We start from the raw sequence: 23,716 nt of genomic DNA, 5'->3' as shown, positions 1-23,716 counted from the left end.
TGATGGGTCTGTTCGCCCTCGAATAGGATGTGATTGGTCTGTCCGCCCTCGAACAGGATATGATGGGTCTGTCCACCCTCAAATAGAATATGATGGGTCTGTCCGCACTAGAATAGGATATGATGGGTCTATCCACCCTCGAATAGGATATTTTTGGGTTCATCCGCCCTCGAATAGGATATTTTGGGTTCATCCGCCCTCGAATAGGATATTTTTGGGTTCATCCGCCCTCGAAAAGGATATTTTGGGTTCATCCGCCCTCGAATAGGATATGATGGGTCTATCTGCCCTCGAATAGGATATGATGGGTTTGTCCGCCCTCGAACAGGATATGATGGGTCTGTCCGCCCTCAAATAGGATATGATGGGTCTGTCCGCCCTCGAACAGTATATGATGGGTCTGCCCGCCCTCAAATAGGATATGATGGGTCTGTCCGCCCTCGAACAGGATATGATGGGTATGTCCGCCCTCGAACAGGATATGATGGGTCTATCCGCCCTCGAATAGGATATTGAATTTAATCCTTCCTCAAAAGGACATTTAATTTATTTTGACCCAAGTGGTCCTGCTTGTATAAACATTGCCAAAATATATATTTTCATAAATCATTGCCAAATGCATTTTATTTTCAAAGTTGCTGATGAAAGTCAGGAGCCCGCCTGGAGAATGGAGGGCATTAAATTCTAAGATTTTTGAAGAAGTCAGGAGCCCGCCTGGAGAATGGAGGTTGTGTCATCTTTCAAAAGTCAAGGTGGAGTCAGAAACCCACTTGCAGAACAGGGGAATACATTGAAGTTTGAAGTCAGTAAAGCAGAGGGTTACAACAAAAATCCCCAACAGAAATCAGAAGGAAGACCACAAGTCGATCTAGAAGTAAAGAAATACCAGAGGAAACACAAAGCAACAAGGCAGCAACAATCACATGACCAAGCTCGAGAATAAATCTTTGTAATTCATAGATCATAGCTTAGTATAACTTCTTGTTTTCTTTCTAGCAATGGTGTAATAAGGAGATCGAAAAGCAGTGGTAACAGCATGCAACAGCAGTAACAGTAACATCGCAATCCCATGGTAGTCCCAGCTACCAAAACTTTCTGAACTACACGCGACCTAATTCCCTTATAACCAGGGATATGTAGGTTGTCCAAAACCAGGACTCGATTGCGCCTTTCCTTTTTTATTTTATTCCTCTTTTGAATAACGATATGATCAAAAATTAGTCGTATTGTTCACTTTATCTTTGCCCGAAAGCTCTTCGTGTTTTCGAGCAAAGAGGGGCAGCTGTGAACACCTAATTTTTGACAACATTTAGTTTTTTATCACTTCTTTTATGTAAATATTTTATGGGGTTTTAACCTACTATTATTTTAGCTTTATTACACTTTTTATTATAGGATAAAAATACCAAAAATAAAATTAAAAGGTGAATTGTCACCATTAATATTTTTTATTTTGTTTTTTGTTTTTTTTATATAAAAAATCCGAAAATATTTATTTTATTTTATTTTTTTAAAAAACAATAATAATATCGGGAATAATTTAAAAAATAAGAAAAAGGGAAGTATTGAATAAAAAAAATATAAAAGTAAAAATAGGTGGAATTCTCTTTTAAAAAAGTAAAAGAATGTAGAAAATTTAAAAAAATAAAAAGTTTTGTGAAAATTTTAAAAAAAATAAAAAGTAAAAGAAGGTTGGAATTAAAAAATAAATATAAAGTTATCTGAAAATTTAAAAAATTTAAAGTAATTGAAAGTAGCATTTTTAAAAGAAAAAGAAAAGATAATGATTTATTTTTTTAAAGAAAAGTTAAATAAAGTGAGATTCTCTTTTAAAAAAATAAAAAGTGGGATTTTAAATAAGATAAAAGTAATTAAAGTTAGAATTTTAAAAATAAAAGTAAATAAAGGTGGGATTTCTTTTTCTTAAAAAATAAAAGCAATTTGTAAGTGGGATTTCTTTTAATTAAAAAATAAAAAATAAAAAAAAAACAAATCTAAAAATTTCGAAAATTTTGTTATAAATAGAAGAGAAAATTTCGGAAGAATAAGGTTCAAAAAATAGGAAAAACTAGATAGAGATGAAAAAAAGAGGGGGCGGAGTTAGCGGTATACACTCGATATACACTCTGGATACACTGGATATACAGGGACAGAATTCATTTTGGAGAGAGTAAAAAAAATAGAACCAATTTTTCTGAAATATTGAGAGCGGAAGAACACCATAGAGAGTTCAAAGCTAGAAATAAAAAACAAAGAGAGACTTCCGGGCTATTTTTCTTCTCCATTTTTACTGGTTTTCTCTATGTTGCTGGGATTTCCGGATTGAGGTGTTGAAGCCACTGTGTGGGACTTTCTGCTGCTGTAGTTTTGCTGTTGCTGCTACTAACTTCCTCCTTCTTCATTGTTGTAACTTTCAGGTACATGTTCTAAAGCTTTCAAATCTATGGAAAGGAAGTAAAGAGTTGTTGGAATGGATTTCTGAATTTCCCCTGTTTCTTTGTGTTTAATTTAATGTATAAGCAGTAGTTCACTTGATATCTCATAGTATGTATTAGGATGATTTTGGAATGCATAAACCGGACTTGAACTGGAAGCCCGAACTTTTAATGATAATTGATTAGGATTTTTCTTTATTCTTAGAGACAAATAAATGAAAAATCATAGTCGATTTAGTATATCCTTAAATAAAAAATGGGCCGAGCCTTGCCAAATAAAACGCACAAGTTGCGGGGCCCTAAATAAATGGTTAATAATTGTATAGACTTCGGGATCGGTCGTTTAGCAAATTTTACGGCCTTACCCAAAATAATGATACGCTAGTCGCTTTAGGCGCGCCTTTAACAATTTATTTTCTTAAACTCGGGTGCACATTTATGTGACCCAAATCCAAATCTCAACAGAGTCGAAATATGTCGGTAACCACGGGTACATTGATGTGACGTGGTTCGAGATATATTTTCACGATGTTGCAATTCTCGATAAAAATGGTCTATGATAAAAGCGGTTAAAAGTTAAAATTCGCACATATGTTCAACATGTATTGTATCAGATAATCAAGCCGAATATGACAGTTGAGCGACCGTGCTAGAACCACGGAACTCGGAAATACCTAACACCTTCTCCCGAATTAACAGAATTCCTTATCCGGATTTCTGGTGCGCAGACTGTTAAACAGAGTCAATATTTTCCTCGATTCGGGATTCAACCGGTGACTTGGGACACCATAAATCTCCCAAGTGGCGACTCTGAAATAAGTAAATAAATCCCGTTTCGATTGTCCTTTAATTGGAAAAAACTCCCTTTCGCGCCCCTTTTGGGCGGCGCGGGCGAAAAAGGAGGTGTGACAATCTTTATTCTCTCTTTCATTATGTATATATTCCTTCCTCTCTTTTGATGTATATATTCTATTCCCCTCGTTTTGTATATTCATTTGTATCACTTTCAGTAGTTTATTTTATAGCTTCTTTAGTTTGTTTTTCTTAATAGTATAACTTCTTATTTACTTTAATTGCTTCTTTTTGATTTGGTAGCTTCTTTTTATGTTTAAGTGAGTAATAAGCCTTTGGTTTTCTTAATGTCACGGTTCTTTTCAAAGATGGGTTTTGTGTGAACCGGGTTTCTCTTCCCAACGATGGATGGCGTGATAACCTTTTTAAGGGATTGAGTCCGTTTTTTATATTTAGGTAAAAACAGTAGTATTAATGAATAAAAAAGGTCAAACATGCTTCACTTGGTACCAACACATTTAACTACGGCCTTATGGTTAAAACCAAGTTCTTGGCAAGAAATAGCTCTAATTAGTGACCTTTAGACTCTTGTGTTGACTTGAGCAATCATCGAGTGTTTTAGTTGAACCATTAGTGATTTACAATCTTGAGTATGGTTGTTGTGGGCCCTCGACTCTATCCTCTTTAACAATCCAGTTGTGTGAGAAGTGACGTTTTTGTTGAAAGTCCAAGTACCTGTGCGAATGGTCCAGAACTTGCCCCAAATGTGTTTCTAGGCGAAATTCTAAGTTTTGCTTGGCTTGAGAAGAGATTGTAGGCTCTCTTTGGCCCGCTTAAAATGTTCCATGTCCCACCAATGTTGCTATCCCTAGTCAACCCATTTGAGCCTAAGACCTTTCTCATTTGATAGCCACGTTACAAGCATTTACCCGTTTGTAGTGACTCTCTCTTGGCACCCTAGCTTTTCTTAACACTCTTGAGAAGCAATTGGATAAAACATAAGTTTGGGGGAGAGACGAGGAGTTTGAAAGTTTATAAAGGCACAAAAAGAGAAGAAATGAAGAAAAGAAAAGGCAAAGACAAAGAAAGAATGAACAAAAGAAAAATGCAAAAAGAAAGTGAATAAAGTGAAGAGTTGAAGGAATTCAAAGAAAAGCAATGATGCGAAGCATGGAGAAAACAAAGAAGGAGAAAATGAATATCATGACCGAGAAGGAGTGATGTTAAGTCTCTCTAGTTCCCCTAAGGAAAAAGATAATGACTCAAAGAGTCGGCAAAATATGAGCCAAAAAGAGAAAAATAGAGTGCTTAAGGAAAAATGAACACGTTTCTATTCCAGCATTCCCTACCCTTGTACAATAAGCCTTCATTACATTCCGAAAAATTCCTACGTGATTTCAAGCCGAGTGTACTTACATTAGTGGTGATTTACATGAGGGGCAAGTATATGGTACTTAGAGTCATACTTGTGACATTTATTTGAGAGAGATGAGTGAACTTTTCACAAATCCTTGAATTGAGTGCTACATTCTTAAGTGAGATATGCTAACGGAGAGTAGAGGAGGAGGAGGAGTTTGGGATCCACAATGACCTACATGAAAGAGCGAGCTTCCTTGATGAATAAAGTCAACTCTTGATGCTCTAGTGTCACATTAGAACTATTGTACTTAAAAAGTCAAATCATTGCCTTATTGATAATTCATAAGTGTTGTAGGTAATTGTTGGTCTCAATTGATATGTGTTTGATTCATCTTAGGCTAGCTGAAATAGCTCTTTTCTTGTGGAGGTGAGAACTACCTTATTTGCTTAAGGACAAGCAAAAGCTTAAGTTTGGGGAAGTTGATAAGTAGGGATTTTGACTACTTATTTGCACCTTTTTACTTTCATTTTAGCTAAAAAATATTTAAAGGTATTCCCGAAAACTGATAAAATATGCTTTCTTGCAGGAGTATTGGAAAATGAGCCAACGTGATAAAATTCAACTCAAGAAGGAGTATTTTTGCAGAAGGACTAAAACCAAGTAAAAAGTGTAAAAGTACAGACCACAGAATTTTGTCTGCGGCGTAGTATGTGAAGGAATTGTGACAGTGTTGCTTTGCAATTGCGGACCTCACAATAATTGTGCGGCCAAAGAAGATGAAGATTAGAGAGTCCTAACTTGAAGTCCATTGAGAAGTATAGATCGCACTATTATTGTGCAGCTGCAGAAGTCCAAAGTGTAGCGGCACTCAGAAATGTACGGTCCGTAGAACCTGAAGAAGTGCAGCCGCAATTCAGAATTGTGTGGACGCAGAAGTCCCTCCTGTAAAGCTCAGCTTCAAAGTGCAGACCGCACACAGAATTGTGCGGCCGCAGAATCTTCGAAAGGGCAATTTTATCCGAAATTTTTAGCTGTGTATAAATAGTCTTTTTGTCAAAATTAGGTTAAGTTGGAACTTCAGAAAGTAGAGAGCCGTTTTTATTTACTGCTTAGAAAATTTTGTGATAGTTTGTCTATTTTACATTGGATTTTCATCCCTTTATCATCTAATATGAGTTTAATCTTCTTTTCTTCTTTAATTTCTTCATTTTTATCGATGAGTAGCTAAATTTCTAGCTAGGGTTGTGACTCAACCCTAGTGTGGGTACCTAATGAGTGTTTGATTTAGGGCTTATTTAAGGTTGGGTGTATGATATTTAGCCTAGTTCTTGCTTTAATTTAAGAATGAATGGTTACAAACATTGATTCATGCCTACTTGGCATAGTCTCTACTTGACAAAGAGAGATTGAGTCTAGAAAAACTTGGCTAACAAGAAATTGGAGTGAACTCAAGAAATTGATAATCCCAATTAAAGGGTTGAATCCCAATTAAAGTATGTGGAAGTACATTTTGGACACATTATACGCGTAGTTCGAGTATATACCTAATCCCATCGACGCTCCCTGAGGAATCGATCCTGACTCCTAGTTGGGTAATTATAATTGCATCGACCGCTTCACAATCCCAATTTGAGGTGTGAATTTGGGCGACGTCAGTCCAAACCCGAGATTCAGACCTAAACCCGATTACATATTCATCCCTGAGCCTGCTTATGTAATTTGTTTCGAAATCCGACCTTAATTTGAAGTCTAAATTCTAATTTTATAAAAATTTCTAATTCTGCCCAAATTCCCAATTTCTACCATGAAAATCCTAGATTTTAGGTTGAAATCTTATTAAATGTAGTGGAAGATTGAAAAAAATAGGTTAGAATCACTTACCAACGAATTGGGGAAGAAGAGCTCTTGGGAAAATTGCCTCTAGGGTTTCTAGGTTTGAAATTTGAGAAAATGAACTAAAATCCCGTTTTTCAACTATTTGTTCAGTGGCAGATGTCGCATTTACAACATGGGGTTCGCAAATGCGAAGAAACAGTCGCAATTGCGAAGTCTTCCCAATTCTTCTGTCATCGCAATCGCGATGAATAGTTCACAATTGCGAATAATGGATCCTCCGCAAATGCGACCATAGTGATCGCAAATGTGAAGAAGCTCTCCCCAGGTGCACTTCGCAAATGTGAACACTAAGTTCGCAAATGCGAACCCAGCAAGCTTGGCAACATTTCGCAAATGCGAACTCAGACTTGCGAGGTCTGAGGCATGCACCAGCTATTTTTTCTAAGTCCAGAACCACTCTAAAGCCTAACCGAAACTCACCCGAGTCATCGGTGCTCCAAACCAAACATGTACACAAGTCCAAAAACATGACACGAACTCGCTCATGCAATTTATACATCAAAATAACCTCTAAAAGCCGGAATCGAGCACCAAAATGCATGAAGATGAAAATAAACATCAAGAACTTCTAGAATCGCAACCAAGCGTCCGAACCATATCAACTCAACTCGAAATGGCGCCAAATTTTGCAAGCTAGTTCCATATGAAGAAACGAACCTACCCGAGGCTTCGAATCACGCATAACAACCTCGAAACGACAAATCGCACCTCAAATCAAAATCATTGAACTTTGAAACTTCAACTTCTACAACCTATGCCGAAACCTATCAAATCACGTCCAATTGACCTGAAAATTTGCACACAAGTCATATTTGGCAATACGGACCCACTCCAATTTCTGGAATCGAAATCTAACTGCGATATCAAAAAGTTCAGTCAAACTTTTGCAAAAATTCAACTTCCGCCATTTCAAGTGTAATTCAATTACAGACCTCCAAATCACAATCCGGACGTGCTCTTAAGTCCAAAATCACCAATCGGAACTAACGGAACCGACGAAACTCCATTCCGAGGTCAAATGCTAAAAAGTCAAACTTGGTCAATTCTTCCAACTTAGAGCTTAAATCTTGAAGTTCATTCTATGCTAAAAAGTCAAACTTGGTCAACTCTTCCAACTTAGAGCTTAAATCTTGAAGTTCATTCTTTCAAATCGATTCCGAATAACTTGAAAACCAACACCGACGATTCACGCACGTCATAATACACCATGTGAAGATACTCGAGCCGTCAAACTACGTACCGAGTGAAGTGCAAATGCTCAAAACAACTAGTCAGATCGTTACAAACTCGGATTATCGGATTGGTGCGGTTTGTCGGTTTCATTTGTACATTCCTACTTCAAACCATTTCATTGACTACTTCAATATTTCGAATATTTCTCCACCTACCTCAATGCAAAATCTATTCAAGCGGACTAATTTTTTTCACTAGTTAAGATGTTAAAGGATTTTACATCTTAACTGCGTATTTTATATATGTGGTGAAACTTGCTATCTTTTTTCCAAGCAAGTATAAAACGGTTATGCTTTTGCTTTGTGCTGACTCTTGTACAACAGAAAAAATGAAGACAACACCAAAAAGACAAGGCCATTATATATATGGAGAGGGCATAATTAGCAAAATAAGAGTCATAAGATAACAAACAGAAAGGATGGTCCAGTATGCTATTCTGTACGGTCCAACAGTATTTGGATTTCATATAAACTTATCAGTGAAATACATCCACAGAATAGAACTAAAAACTGGTGCAAAAGGGATATTGAATAGACAAAGAACATTAAGCCACTCATTGATAACATCTAACGATTTCTCAGAGGTCTGAAAAGTAAGGGCGACAATCAGAGTTGGGATAACATAATAGCACAACTTCTTGCTAATAATGCCCTTTGCCATTTATTCAATCTCATATTAAGGAACCCTCGCATATTAAATTTCCCAGCATAAGTGCTAACCATAGTGCTACTTCGTCCACCGGTCAGTAATCCAATAGCTCATATATCAATAGACACACTTTTGTTTAGTTAAGGTGTCAAAATAAAAACTGAGACCGACTTTAAGGAACCGTTTATATATTTGTATTAACCCTTGGGTCTTATGGTTTGCGAACAAATTATACCGGGATTGCACTACATTAGACAACTTTGGAAAAACTCTTGTTTCCTATTTGAGACCTTAATCTTATTGAAGAACTTTGGAGAAAGACATCTTTGTCTTTTGATTGTTTTATTTTAGGATTAAATAATTCTGGAATTATTATTTCAGATGTAATATAAAATAAAAATAATCCCAAAATTTGTGGTGTAATAAATAGGAGATTACTTATATGGAAAATAATTTTCTTTAAACAAACACAAAATAAAATAATTTCACGTTTTATCCAAAAATTGTTATCCTTATTGTACCATACAACCCCGTGACATCTTTTTGAGCCAATCATGGCCTAAGAATTGCAAGAAAAAGAAACCCAACCAATGAACAATCTGATATTTGTCACGTGGTACAGTGGTATTATTGGAATTGTTCCAAGGCAATGTGCAGTCAATTTCATCGTCCTCCTTTTTTCACATTCCGCCAAAAATTAATTTCCATATACATAAATAATTCTCCTCTTCACTTCCCTTCCTCTCACTCTTACCCACCATTCATGGGCGGATCTAGAATATTTTGTATATGGGTGTACAACTAAAAAGATATATTAAGTGGATTTGGTCGTTATTCCTATAGATAAATAACACAATTTTCAACTAAGTACCTTGTTTAGTCTTATTGGAGCATGGGTATCACCTGTTAATATTATACCAATTTTAAAAAATACGTACATAAAATATTTAATTTTGCCTAGAAATCATGAGTTCACGTGCCCGTCATTTTACCTATACATCCTCCCCTGCCACCATTCTTTCCATGGCAAATCTTTTTTCCTTCTTCGCCTTTTTCCATCTCTTCCTTCTTGCCTTGTCTTCCTATTCCATGTCCTTATCATTTAATTACACCCTCTTTCAAGATATACTTATTTTAGGTTATAATCAAGTTATAGTTAAAATTATAATGTGAACCACCAAAGAATGTGGTGCAGTGGATGGGACTGCTCTTTTCTTAACAAGAGGTCTCGAGATCGAGCCCTGAGTATGGAAAAATTCTTGGTAGGGAGTCCTTTCCCCCGAATGGGGCCCTATGCGGCGCGAATCCGGATATAGTCGAACTCCAATGCGGGTACCGGACACCGGGTTTCCTGGGAAATCAAAAAATAAATTATAATGTGAGAATTATAATATACTGGAGGAATTAAATTAATAACGTGACTAATTAGTGAATATATGTTTCGTAGCTATTTGGTTCATTATTTTAAGAATTTAATATTATATTGAGTATGATATAAAATATGTATTTGATTTTACATTAATAAATTTGGGTAAAAATTATCTGCTTTAACATATTTCTTCTTAAAGGAATCTGGGAAAAGAGTTTAGAAAAGATATCTTTACCTTTTAATTATTTTAACCCATTATTAGCCAATCTCGAAATTATTATCTCACATGGAATATGGTACAAAAATGATATCAAAATTATGATATAAATAATCACCAGATTACTCACAATCCAAATAAAAACTTTCAATCAAACACAAAAGATAATCCTATATTTAATCTCAAGATTATTATTTTAATCTCTAGTACCAAACAACCCCTTTAAATATTGTTTAACCTATCATGGCCTAAGAATTGCAACAAAAAAAAAAAAAAAAAAAAAAAACCAATGAACAATCTGATAGTTGTAAGTCTTGTTGAAGTCAACATGCAGTCAACTTCATCATCCTTCTTTTTCCACATTCATTTCCATCTGCATAATAATTGTCCTCTTCACTTCACTTCATCTCACCCGCTTTTCTCCACCATGGCAAATCTTCTTTCATTTTTCACCTTTTCCCTTTTCTTCCTTCTCTCTTTACCTTCCTATTCAATATCCTCTTCATCTAATTACACTTTCCCTCAAAAATACTTCATCAACTGTGGTTCACATTCCAGCGTCCCCGCCGTAGCCATCACTTTTTCCGGCGACCTGATCTCCGACTCCGACCACAGTAGCTCTGCTGTAGACCCCACTTCAAGAGGTTTAGCGGAAATCTATAAAACTGCCAGAATTTTCAGACAAGATTCTTCATATGAACTTGAAACAGAGGAAACTGGTTTTTACATAGTAAGACTTCATTTCTTTCCTTTTCCTGATCTTTTTAATGCGAAGTTCGACATTTTGGCATCTGGGTTTTTGCTTTTGTCTAATTTTACTGTCCCAAGAAACGTAACTTCTCCTGTCATCAAAGAGTTTTTACTCCCCGTGAAAGATTCTAAATTGAAAATCAGCTTTAAACCTCAAGAATCATCTTTTGCCTTTGTAAATGCTATAGAAGCATTTATTACTCCTCAAGATTTCATTCCTGAGTCTGCTACTCATGTTACTCGTCAAGGAAATAGCAATATTAGTAATAAAGATTTGTCCTTGAGTGCTTTATCTGTGGTTCATAGGATCAATGTTGGTGGTTCAGTAATTACGCCCGAAAATGATACGATGAGGAGAAATTGGTTGCCTGATGATGGTTATTTGTTTATCAAAGAATCAGCAAAGAACCATTCAATGTTTACTGATAGCCTTAACTATGATACAGAACGAGGAGCTAGTCGATATGATGCTCCTGACTTTGTTTATAAAACTGCCAAAGAAATGAATAAAGTTGTTGAGAGAAATGATGACAACTTGTTTAATATAACTTGGGATTTTGAAGTAAATAAGAATGGTATATTTTTCGTGCGTCTACATTTCTGTGACATCATTAGTCAAGAAAGGAATCAAACGGTTTTTAATGTCTATATGAATGGTGTATATGGACAGCCGATTAGTCCATTTGATAGACTTTCACAAATGGCAGCTCCTTTCTATGTTGATTTTGTGGTGGATTCAGATGGTTCTGGTTTTATGAATATCTCTGTTGGACCCCGGATCGACTCACGTACTCAAAATGCTTTTTTAAATGGAGTAGAAATCATGCAGCTGATTAACGAACGGGGATCAGTTCAAGATGGAAATGGACAGACCAAGAATCGTCGTTTGTTGATAATCGCTGGTGCTACCATTGGTGGTGTGGTTGCGGTTCTCATCTTAGTTTCTGCAGTGGTTATCTTGTTTTGTTTGAAATCAAGAAAAGCAAAACCTGTTGAGAGTGGTGACTGGCAAGTTGTGAATGCTAATGGAACAAGTTCACACAGCAGAACTACTGTAAGAACTTCTCCAATTGGTAGCACTACTCCTGATATGAATCTAGGGTTAAAGATATCTTTGGCTGAGATTGTTTATGCTACGAATAACTTTGATCCCACATTTATGATTGGTGAGGGTGGTTTTGGGAAAGTTTACAAAGGAACTTTTCAAGATGGTGTTAAAGTGGCTGTGAAAAGAAGTGAGCCTGGCCATGGTCAGGGTCTTATGGAATTCCAAACTGAGATAATGGTCTTGTCCAAGATTCGTCATCAACGTCTCGTTTCATTGATTGGATACTGTGATGAACGAAACGAGATGATACTTGTGTATGAATTCATGGAGAAGGGGACTTTGAGAGAGCATTTGTACAGTTCGAACGAAGATCTTGGTAAATCATCTTCAAGGTCAGTATTATCTTGGGATCAAAGGCTTGAAATTTGTATTGGTGCAGCTGAAGGTTTACAGTATCTTCACACTGGTTTAAGTGGTCCAATTATTCATAGGGATATTAAGTCGACGAACATCCTTCTTGATGAACATTATGTTGCCAAAGTTGCTGATTTTGGTCTATCGAAATCAGGTCCTCCTGATCTAACACATATTAGTACCGATGTTAAGGGTAGCTTCGGTTATCTTGATCCTGATTACATAAGATGCATGCAACTCACTCAAAAATCTGATGTCTACTCTTTTGGAGTTGTACTTCTTGAAGTGCTTTGCGCTCGACCAGCTGTTAACACTCAGCTTCCAAGGGATCAAGTAAACTTAGCTGAATGGGGACTTTCTTGGCAAAGAGAAAACCAGCTAGAAAAGATAATTGATCCATCGCTTGCAGGTAAAATTAAGCCAAACTCGTTGAGAAAATTCGGGGAAACAATAGAGAAATGCCTGCAAGAATATGGGACGGATAGGCCTAATATGGTGGATGTGTTGTGGGACTTGAAATATGCTCTACAGCTTCAAAACTCTGCAATATTGCCACAAGAATTTCATGAAGATAGCACCACAGATGTTTCGTGGCAATTGGCATTGCCCGGTATTCATCGCTTACCTTCTATAGATGTAAGCACAAGTATTGCCAGTGCCAGTGAGAGTGAGGTTTTTTCGCAATTGGTGATCGATGAAGATAGATGATTTTTGGCCTTAGCATATATTAGCTCACTTCATTCTGTTGCAAGTCTGTCTTCTGTGGTAGTATTTTCAAAATTTTTACATGTGACTTCTTGCATGAACCTTGTGTCCAAATACTATTAGATAATTGGTACATGGCAAGAGTTTTTACATGTGGCAATATTTCCAAGTAACTATGGACAAATGGCTTATTTTGTCCAAGTGTCCTCCCAAGAGAAAGAGTGGCATCTTGCATGTTTGTTCATGGACAAGTGTTAACCACTTGTCAAGATTACCATCATCATTCTTGCTCATATAAAGCCACAATCTGCCACATCCGAATGATCAACAAAAGAAAGAAAATTATCTTCACCTTTGTGGTTCAATCATTATCTAATTATGTAATTATTATCATAGCAATTATTAATCTTTCTTCTGTAGTACCATTTTGTCTAAATTGTCATTCACCAGTTATTTCTTTTACAGTTTTCCAGCTTGCTGGATTTATTATTAATATTTTGCTGATTTTTGTATCTTCTAAATAAATAGAGATGAGTTTTTTTAATTTTGGGGAAACATTTCACATTGCTGTAATAGTTTCTTCTGACAGTACCTAGCACGACTCAAGCTAATTCGTATATCTGCTTACCAATAATATTATTGCAGTATTATTATCATTATTTTCCGATGTCATTACCCTACATCTTCTGCTGCTTCCTTTTGGTTAAGGCAATTCTATGTATCATGTGCCAAAACCTTGTTGCAACTGCTTCTGAATAATAGTCAGGGTTCATTTTCTATATTGGATAATAGGCAAATGCTTCAAATGATATCTGTATTAATAGTATATGACATATTGTTCTGCTTAGAAGAAATGTGGTGCTATATAGAGTATATTTGGTAGGAAGGAAAATATTTTTCAGCAATTATTTTCTTGAACAAATTGTCTCACTTCTCTATATTCTCTAAGATTTAGAACTATCATAAAAAATAAGCAAAGAAAGTTGTTTTTCCCCTTTTAATGAAAAGTATTATTCTTTGGTGTTTGGTTGCCAAAAAATATTTATTTTCTGAAAAATATTTTTCATCATACCAAACACGCTCATGGAGGTGGTAAATTGTGAGTTGGATCAAATTTGGGTGGATCAAAATTACACAGGTCAAATCAATAAGTTGGTCACGTCCCGCCTGTACAAAGTTTGTATTAGGTCAAGATGGGTCCTAACCTAACTCAGTATAACCCAACCCTCCCTCCTTTATAAATTTGCTCCTTTTGAAAAAAATGTGAAAAGCTAATATATTTTTCTTAAATGATTAGCTTTAAGTTTCTTCCAAATATACTCAATCCTCCACCTCCAAATTCGATTTTATATGTTTAGATTTGTTGTATTTTGACTTATTGTGTTGTACTACATTGATCCGCATAAACCCAGTAGTTTAATTGGTCGTTACGGCTCATCTGTTGGATCAAGTTAAAAAACGAGTCATAACTTAAATCAGTTTGATTTTTGCCAGAGTTGGACGATTACTATAAGAACTCTGGCAATTCTGCGCTCTTTCGGATGTCGAACAAATTAATAAAACACCTGTTTACCTTGAAAATACAAGTAACATTAAACTTGTTTATGGTTTTAAAGATACGTGATTTAGTTCAATACTAATTAATAACCAAGAAATCTAACATATAAATGAAAAAAGTAAGTTGAATCAAACCAGTATTTAAGCAAGTCTTGACCTCGAGCTATGGTGTCCTCGAGGTTGGTCAACAAGACAGTAAAGTAAAGATAACAATAAAGTTAAGAAACAATTCTGAGGAGTAATGAGCAAGAAAGTAAGAGAGTATATATTCTTTTGCCAATGATTGATGATGATTACAAATGTTTGGGGTCTCCTTTATATAGGAGTCCGGAACCAAAATGTGGTTCTTTTGGACTCAAACTACACAAATAGGTGGTAAAAAAAATGACCTTTTTATATATAGCGCCATAATACCTGGCGCTATATACTAACAGTAATGGTACCGTTAAAGTATAGCGCCAAGTATTATGGCGTTATACTGTAAAAGCTGACATGGTCAGGTATAGCGCCACAATACCTGGCGCTATACATACATCATTAATGTATAGCGCCAGGTATAGTGGCGCTATACATAGATTTTCCTGGCCCCACCAATAATGACTTCAATAATTCAAGCGTATAGTGCCAACTTTTTGAGTGCTATACCTATATAAAAAAAATTTCCTAGCTAGCCATTTCCTATATAAAGAGGTTAGGATTGTATAGAAATTCATTCAAAAAAAATTTTACCTCTTGTTGAAACGTTTATTGTTCTTAAATTCTCCAGCATTTTTTCATTATGTCTGAAGAGCGTAGAATAAGAGTTTCATTATATTGGGGGGTGAGGTTGTGATGGAGAATAACTCTGTGGGCTACAGTTTACCTGCTCAGTGTCATGTTAAATTGCCACTTACAATAGAGTACGATAAATTGATATCGTTGTTATGCAAAAAACTGAGTGTGAGGAAACGTTCAGTGATACTTAAAGTAACCGGAAGATATCCGTATTCCGTCACTCCGCAAGGGGTTGCTTTTTACTCGGAGTTTAACATCGACGATGATGAAACTTTGAGTGGTTTTCTGAGGACTCCGGACGAATGCAGGGAATTTCTTGTAATCACAATGTTGGAGATGTACGTGAAGGTCGAAGTCGTTCCAAAAAACGAGGTTGTGCGTAGCAGAGATAAACCCCAGTCATCGGGTGGTTATTATGGAGTAGTTTTTGCCGGACAGGTTTCGGATGAAAGAGTTTTCCTTGATTTAAACTTATCACCGCCGGCGAATGAGCAGCGAGAAAATAATTTATACCCTGCTTTCCATAATTCACAAGACGAGTGGTAAACTTCAATTTTCATTTGTGTTAATTATGTATATTTTTGGCGTATTGAATTTGTATTAACGCTCATATATTTAATAGGGGGTACCGGCCGGATATGAATTTTACAAGTGGCACATCCGGTAGTCATCACTTAATTGAAAATGTCCATCATGAAATTTCATCACATTATGACTTGTAAGTGAAGTAATATAGCCATATGGAAATCATTTATTAATTCAGTAGCTTATATTTTTGTTGGTTGTGCAGTGAAAACGAGCAAGTTGAACCACCCGTACTCACTCAATTGACCGAAAACGACGTATTATATCGGGATCTGGCAGATGCACAGAGTGAGGAACAGAACAGTGATTACGATAACAATGTCGATGAATCCGGAGACGAGACACCCTTTTTCGTGAGGATGGTGATGAGCAGGATGAGGAGGAAGGACCTGATTTGAAGAGAGACCCCCTAGACGAAGAGTGTATGAGTCCGAAGTGTCGTTTCATTCAAGGGAGATTCCTTACATTGATAACTTGCCAACCGTGCCGGATGTGGAAGCTCTAACAAGGGATTTTGATGAAATCCGGACAGCAATGTGGGATGAGTCTAGACCAACGGTGCTTGCAAAGGGGATGCTTTTTCCTGATAAAACGCGCTTAAGCAGGGCTTGTAAAATGCACAACGTAAAAGAGTGTCGTGAGATGCAGGTATGGGAGTCAAGTCCGATGGTATACAAGGTTTTTTGCCGCAGGTGGTTTTGGCCATGTAATTGGATATTGCGTGCGACCAAGAAGAAGACAGGTATGTGAAAAGTGGGTAAATACATTCTCACCCACACATGTGAAATGGACATATTCAACGGGAATCACTTCAACTTGGATATTAACTTGATTTCTCTTGTACTTATTCCGCATATCGAAGCGTCCATAAGGTATACAATCAAAGAGTGCATTACATCGGTCCACCAGGAATATGGCCATACCATTACGAAAAGAAAGGCATTTCTCGGGTGCAAACGAGCGTTTGAAATTGTCTACGGTAATTGGGATAAGTCATTTGCATCTCTGCCAAAGTACATGGCCGCACTGCAGCACTTTAACCCCAGGACAGTTGTTGAATGAAAGCTTGAGCAGAGTCTGGGAACACCAGAATACATATTCAATTACGTGTTCTGGGCGTTTAAGCCAGCAATTAATGGTTTTTTGCATTGCCGGCCAGTAATATCCATAGACGGAACTCATGTCTATGGAAAGTACGATATCAAGCTATTGATAGCTGTGGCAGTGGATGCTAATGGACAGATATTTCCTCTAGCTTTTGCTGTTTGTGCCAATGAAAGCACAGAGACGTGGACGCTGTTTTTGAACCACATGAAAGAGCACGTTGTCAAACAACGTTCAGGTATTTGTCTAATATCTGATCGGTACGGTGGTATATTAAGTTCTGTGAAGAACTTGTCTGCATGGAAAGAACCTTATGCATACCACCGTTACTATGTGAGGCACTTTAAGGCCAATTTCCAGAAGGCATATCCCAACAAGGATCTACATGATTTGATGTGGATGGCAGCAACAGACCACAAACAGCATAAATTCCGGAGGCATATAGATTCTATCAGGCAAGAAGACGAGGCATCCTATCGTTGGTTAATGCGACATGACCCTGAAAAGTGGACGTTGCATGCGGATGGTGGCAGACGATGGGGAATTCTTACTACAAACGTGTCAGAGTCCTTCAACGGGTTATTGAAGTCGGCAAGAGGATTGCCCGTCACAGCCATGGTGCGGATGTCGTTCAAGCAGATAATGGAGAGGTTTGTTCAACGGTCTGCAGCTGCAACGGAATTGATGGAGAGGGGTGTTGAATTTATGCCAGTGCCTATGAAGAGATTTGAGAAATACAGACGGCGAGCATATTGACATTCATTTTTGCAGTATGATAACGAAAGAGGTGTTTTTGAAGTTCGCACCGCTATCCATAATAGTCGGGGTAATAATGTACATACTGTAAATGAATCTGTAAGGTTATGCTCCTGCGTGAAATGGTCCATCTACCACATGCCTTGCTCACATGCCATCAAGTGTTTTCAACGTGTTGGTTATGCGGAGACCAACTATGTTGATCAATAATATAGTGTTTCCAAGTACCTAAACACATATAGTGGTCAGTTGCAGCCAGTGGGTGCTGAGCATTATTGGCATCCGAAATCATTTAAAATGGTGTGTAACAAGTCCTATTTGCGTAAAAGACAGGTGCAGAAGAGAACACGTATACGGAACCAAATGGATGTTAGTGACACCGTTTATGCGCGCAAATGTGGTATATGCTCGCAAACAGGACACGACCATCGTAAATGTCCTTCAGCTGGTTTGGGTGGCAAAACTAATCAAGCTCGTGGTGGGTGTTCTTCTAGTGTACCTAACTACCCATGAGTTGATGTTATAATAATTAGTTATTATATCTATGTTGTAAGATTTATGAAATAAAATTATGCTTGTTAACTATTATTTATACTTTCCCATTTTACCTATTTAAATAATAATTTAATAAAATTATCTGTCTATTTATTATGTGTGCGTTGTCTTGTCGAACTGAAAAAGCTGACCAGCTGACTTAAAGTTGTCTTGTCAACATCATGATATTTAACACGCAAAGTATAGCGCCATTAGATAGTCCGTTATGTGTGCGTTGTCTTGTCGAACTGAAAAAGCTGACCAGCTGACATAAAGTTGTCTTGTCAACATCATGATATTTAACACGCAAAGTATAGCACCATTAGATAGTACGTTATGTGGGTGTTGTCTCGCCTATAAATAACGGGCTCATTGTAGTTATGTTGTGTGCTCAAAATTTACTAAAAGCAAATATTTTATTAAAGGTAAGGCTTTTTTTACTAAAAGCAAATATTACACAAATGGCTCAACCTCTTCGTCCACCAAAGTGCAACTGTGGAAAAGCATGCTTGATGCAAAATTGTTGGGACGGTGGTGAAGTAGGACGCCGCTACTGGCACTGTATGAACCAGTTTTACAAGGTTCCCGGCGAACCTATTTGTGATTTTCAAGAATGGCTTGATGAACCATGTTATCAGGAATGTTACAGAGAACAACTACAGTTTCTTCATAATATGTGTTTAAGACAACAGGAACATGAAAAAGAAAGCAATAGAATTATTGCAGACTTGAGGGTGAACCTGAAGGAGGTGGGAGAAGAAAAATGGAAAACACAATGGAATTGTGAAGCACAAAAGGATCGAAAAAAAATATAAACTGAAACTTGCGGAGGTGAAGGCGAAACTGAAATAGGTAGAAGAATAAAAAGAACAACTGGAAGAACGATCTAAGTGGTAGAATAAATAGCAACCGGGGCTAAACATTGGCATGTATGTGTTTAGTGTATTTTTCATATTTCATGTATTTTTATTATGTTGGTCTGCTATGTTTGTGTTTGTGATTGTGTTTGTGCTGTAGTAATGTTTTCCTTGTTTGTTGTACTAAATTTTATTTTAATTGAAGTAGAAGTTAAGTTTAAGTGCTTGTGTTGTACTATATTTTATTTTAATTGAAATGGAAGTTAAGTTTAAGTGCTTGTGTTGTACTAAATTTTATTTTATGAAACTATCAAACGAATGGAGAAATAAAAAAAGTAATGCGCATATTCGATTAACTAATATTGTTAATGTATACAAAAATATTATTTACACCATGTCAATGTGTCCGCATCCGGTGTGTCTCAATGCAGTCGCTGGCCTAAGGCGCATCCCCTCCCACCCGGGTACGCTATCAGGATCATCATCATCAAGTCGTCTCCTTATAGCCGGATGTGGCGCAGGATGACATGTATCGGTGGCGCTGTCAGCTCCAGTAAAAGGCTACAGAATAATATGAAACTTAGTATAGAAAACTACATAACAATTCACAACAATTTATATTGTCTTACCATCATCGTCTCTAGATCCTGAATGTAGTCATCTGTCGCTGCATCGCATGAAACCTTAAAAAAGAAATTAATAAAGTTAAAGAAAATAAATAAGTTACAGTTAACACAAATTCAAATTCAATACTAATAAACTCATACCTGCGCATGTGATGTGGAGCCATAACTCAGTCGGCGCCCACTATAAAAATCTCGGGTTGGTCGATCCTCAACAGTTGTAGGTGGGCCTGGGAAGTATCTACCCCAATCTACTCCTTGAATATCCGAGCCCGTGATCAATAATTGACCCGATGGGATCACCTGCGATGGCACTGGAGTGCGATAAATTCCAAGGCTGTAAGACGGCATGTCCGTCTCATGCATGCCACCTGCCATATCAGCATCAACATCATCAGCAGGAGCCTCAACGCCCACTGGCTGGGGACCACCTCCTCTCCGCCCACGACCACGTCGTCCGGCACCACCAGCTCTTCGGCCACCACTAGCTCGTGGGATACCACGACCCCGATGGTACTGCACTGGGTACATATAATCAGCCTCGTATGCCAAACGCTAATCCGATCGGGCTCGCTGCAGTGTCTGGGCAGCCACATCCATGAATCAACGACTATACTCCTGCATGGCCATGATCGTGGACATAACTCTACATCTGCTGCCCCATATGATAGACGGTATGCAATCCAATCGCCTGCACAAAGTAAAAAATATAAACTACATATTTGGCACTAAATTATAGTTGTATAACTAATAATAACAGAAAACATACCAGGGCCTCGTGTCTCCCGGCGTATGGGACGTACCGACCGTGTGCCTGATGAACTGGGTTCCCGATAAAAAGTCGGGAAACAGTGCGGTACCATGCCATATAACGTGGAATAGGAAAGTGTTGCGGAGGTGGGGTCAAGTCCCCTCGCCTGTCCCAGGTACCCAACTGCTCGTTAAGCCATGCTATAAATGTGTCGTCCGCCCTGGACCGATCATCCCTCTCATAATGTAAAGCATGCCATGCAGGCGGAGTCGGTATAGGTTGCGGCAGGCCAAACTGATGAAATACCCGCTCGGAGGCATGGTGCTCGACAATATCGAGGCATATGAGCGGGACAGAAGCCCTCCAAATATGTCGGCCGAACGTGCAATACGCTGGCAGGGTACCTATAACCTCATCGTTGTACGGCGTCCAGATGAACTATCAAATAAGAACACAAACCGTTAGTATGCACAACACTAAGTTAATCTATAACAAGTAAGTTTAGTTATATATTCACCTGTGCGTCTTCCAGAAGATCCAACACATCCCTGCAGAGGGGGAGATTATAATGGGCATCATACTCTCGTGCAAGATTACGACGCATAACCCACCTATAGGCTAGAGGGAGTTGCGAAATTTCTACATTAGCCGGTAGTTGTGGTAGAGGTGGCTGAAACTGCAGAAATCGCTCCCAGACCCAAACCTAACATACAAAGTTGACGTAAAGTATAAGATTAACTATAACTAGGTAGAATTGTAACTAATGGACATATTATTTGAATATGTTGTCACCTGTAGAAGCGGCAGAAAGCCACCAACGTCTCTCTGTGTGCCGATGCAAGCCCGGCACATCTGCCTGTACAGATATGAGATGACAGCACCACCCCAGCTGTACAAAGATGTATCCTCGAACCGGGCAATATGATGCAGAAAACGGAGGCTCACTAGGTTCCCCGAAGTGTTCGGGAACAAGACCCTCCCCCCCCCAATAAAAGGAGCAACAGCAGCCTCGTATATCGCTGTACATCCACCTCCGCAGACTCATCGGTGATAGTATGGTGGATCTGCACTAGGTGGTCTTTAATGGGGACCAACTGTATACGACTGGACCCAGACGCTACCGCCTCGTCCTCCGGCATGAAACCCGTGAGCATGTGTAGCATATCCCAATATGCCTTCCGCGAATAATATCTCATGGTCGCAGGCAGTAAAACTGGCAAGCCATCAGCGGACAGGCCATATAAAATCTCAGCGTCCTGGAGTGTGATGGTGTCCTCGCCGATGGGAAAATGGAAAGTGTGCGTCTCCGGTCGCCACCGCTCAACCAAGGCCGTGATCAAAGCATAGTCGAGCTGTATCCGGCCAATCCTAATAATCCTATATAATCCCATCTCCTCCAAGTAATGGACCACGCGGGGATATAGAACGCGGGGAGGACTCAAAAACTCCCACAATAGATCCACTCTCCTAGCCCGGAAAGTCTGCGTAAGCAACTGTCTGTCCTATATATACTCGGATCTATGCTGGGGCTGTAGGGCTAATAGATCCAACGTCCGGGGGCCGGGATGTATAGTCGCGTCCATGTCGTCAACTGTAAATTCATATTTTTTAATAACTTAATTGTACAAATTATATATATATTTATGGGTTCAGGGCTCGATATTTTGAGGACCAGTAACACTAAACTATCATTAATAATTATGTGTTTTTATTATAATTTAAATTCATATTTTTTAATAACTTAATTGTACAAATTATATATATATATATATATATATATATATATATATAATTATGTGTTTTTATTATAATTTAAATTCATATGTTTTAATAACTTAATTGTACAAATTATATATATATATATATATATATATATATATATGTGTGTGTGTGTGTGTGTGTGTGTGTGTGGATTTTTATACAATTATTAACTTAATTGTACAAAGTTTGCATTTTCAACAACCATTATAAGTTACTTAAACAAAAGGAATTCTAAGCTAAAATACTACACATTACTACGCTACAAGGCTCTAAATTTTACTACGCTATAAGGGTCTACGTTTTACTACGCTAAAAAGGTCTGGATTTTACTACGCTAAAAAATAATCTAAACTAACCATAAACAACAAATAAATTTAATTGCAAATAAAATACAAAACGGCATGAAAACATATATATATATATATATATATATATATATATATATATATAAAATAAACGGAATGAAAAAACATATATATAAATCAGGATATTAACAGACAAATTTATTTTACTAATTTATATTTTTTTAGAAAACACTAATATTAAATTCGGATAAATTTAACATGCTAGTTTCGAAAAAAAATACAAACCGAAATAGAACACATACAAATCAAATAATATACATTATTATAAATGTTTCAACTTAAAATAAATCGAAATGCCTCGATTTAGAATTTTGGCAAAGCAAAAAGATTAAAATTTTGACTCCGGAATTGTGAATCAACAATAACAGGAAGCTCTACTCGAATATGGTACCCTTTTTCTACGGCTTTTATGTGTCGGGGGACCCAATTTTATTTTATTTTTTTAAAAAAAATTGGCAGAAACGGGGTATTTGGTGGGGGACCAAGAAAGATGGGGGTTTAAATATGGAGGATGAATCGAGATGGAAGACGGAGGGGTATAAAATATCTATGTATAGCGCCACTATACCTGGCGCTATACATTAATGATGTATATATAGCGCCAGGTATTGTGGCGCTATACTTGGCCATGTCAGCTTTTACAGTATAGCGCCACAATACCTGACACTATACTTTAACGGTGTCGTTACTGTTAGTATATAGCGCCAGGTATTATGGCGCTATATATAAAAAGGTCATTTTTTTATCACCTATTTGTGTAGTTTGAGTCCAAAAGAACCACATTTTGGTACCGGACTCCTTTATATAGTAGGGGTGTTTAACCAAAAATCTGAGTCTTTGGTCAAAGCTAGAAAGAAATTCGGGTTACTGATAATCAGGAGACGAAAATAAAATATTTTTGAGAATGACGGTAAAGCAGTAAATAGTTTTGTATTTCAGTAAGATCTCAATCGTATTTCGTGTCCTTACAGATGTTGAGTCTTTCCCCTTTTATAGTTGATTCTAGGAGAAGATATAATGCCTTTGTCTTAATGAGGCAATTATGAGCAATAAATGATATTTAAAAGAAACGTTACACAATCATTTCTATTTAATTCAGATTCTCTAACGTATTTGACATTTAATGCTGTATTTAGACTTTTTTACGTCATCAGATTCGTATCTTCAACTTCTTCTGATCTT

At 37.3% G+C, this 23,716-nt stretch overlaps 1 protein-coding gene across 1 annotated transcript; it reads left to right on the top strand.

Annotated features, from left to right (window-relative positions):
- Positions 1-10,313: 10,313 nt before the first annotated feature.
- Positions 10,314-13,286, top strand: LOC104236112 (probable receptor-like protein kinase At5g24010). The gene has a single exon (XM_009789988.2). It carries the CDS (start codon positions 10,378-10,380, stop codon positions 12,868-12,870), a length of 2,493 nt encoding a protein of 830 aa, XP_009788290.1. The 5' UTR covers positions 10,314-10,377; the 3' UTR covers positions 12,871-13,286.
- Positions 13,287-23,716: the final 10,430 nt, after the last annotated feature.

The sequence above is a fragment of the Nicotiana sylvestris genome, chromosome 9, assembly GCF_000393655.2.
Source record: "Nicotiana sylvestris chromosome 9, ASM39365v2, whole genome shotgun sequence".
NCBI classification, from domain to species: domain Eukaryota; kingdom Viridiplantae; phylum Streptophyta; class Magnoliopsida; order Solanales; family Solanaceae; genus Nicotiana; species Nicotiana sylvestris.
Note: the sequence above shows the minus strand (reverse complement) of the source record. Positions and strands in the feature narration are given on the sequence as shown.

What these genes read in the sequence shown, in the direction of transcription:
- LOC104236112 (XM_009789988.2), top strand. Translation starts at nt 10,378, where the DNA reads ATGGCAAATCTTCTTTCATTTTTCACCTTTTCCCTTTTCTTCCTTCTC.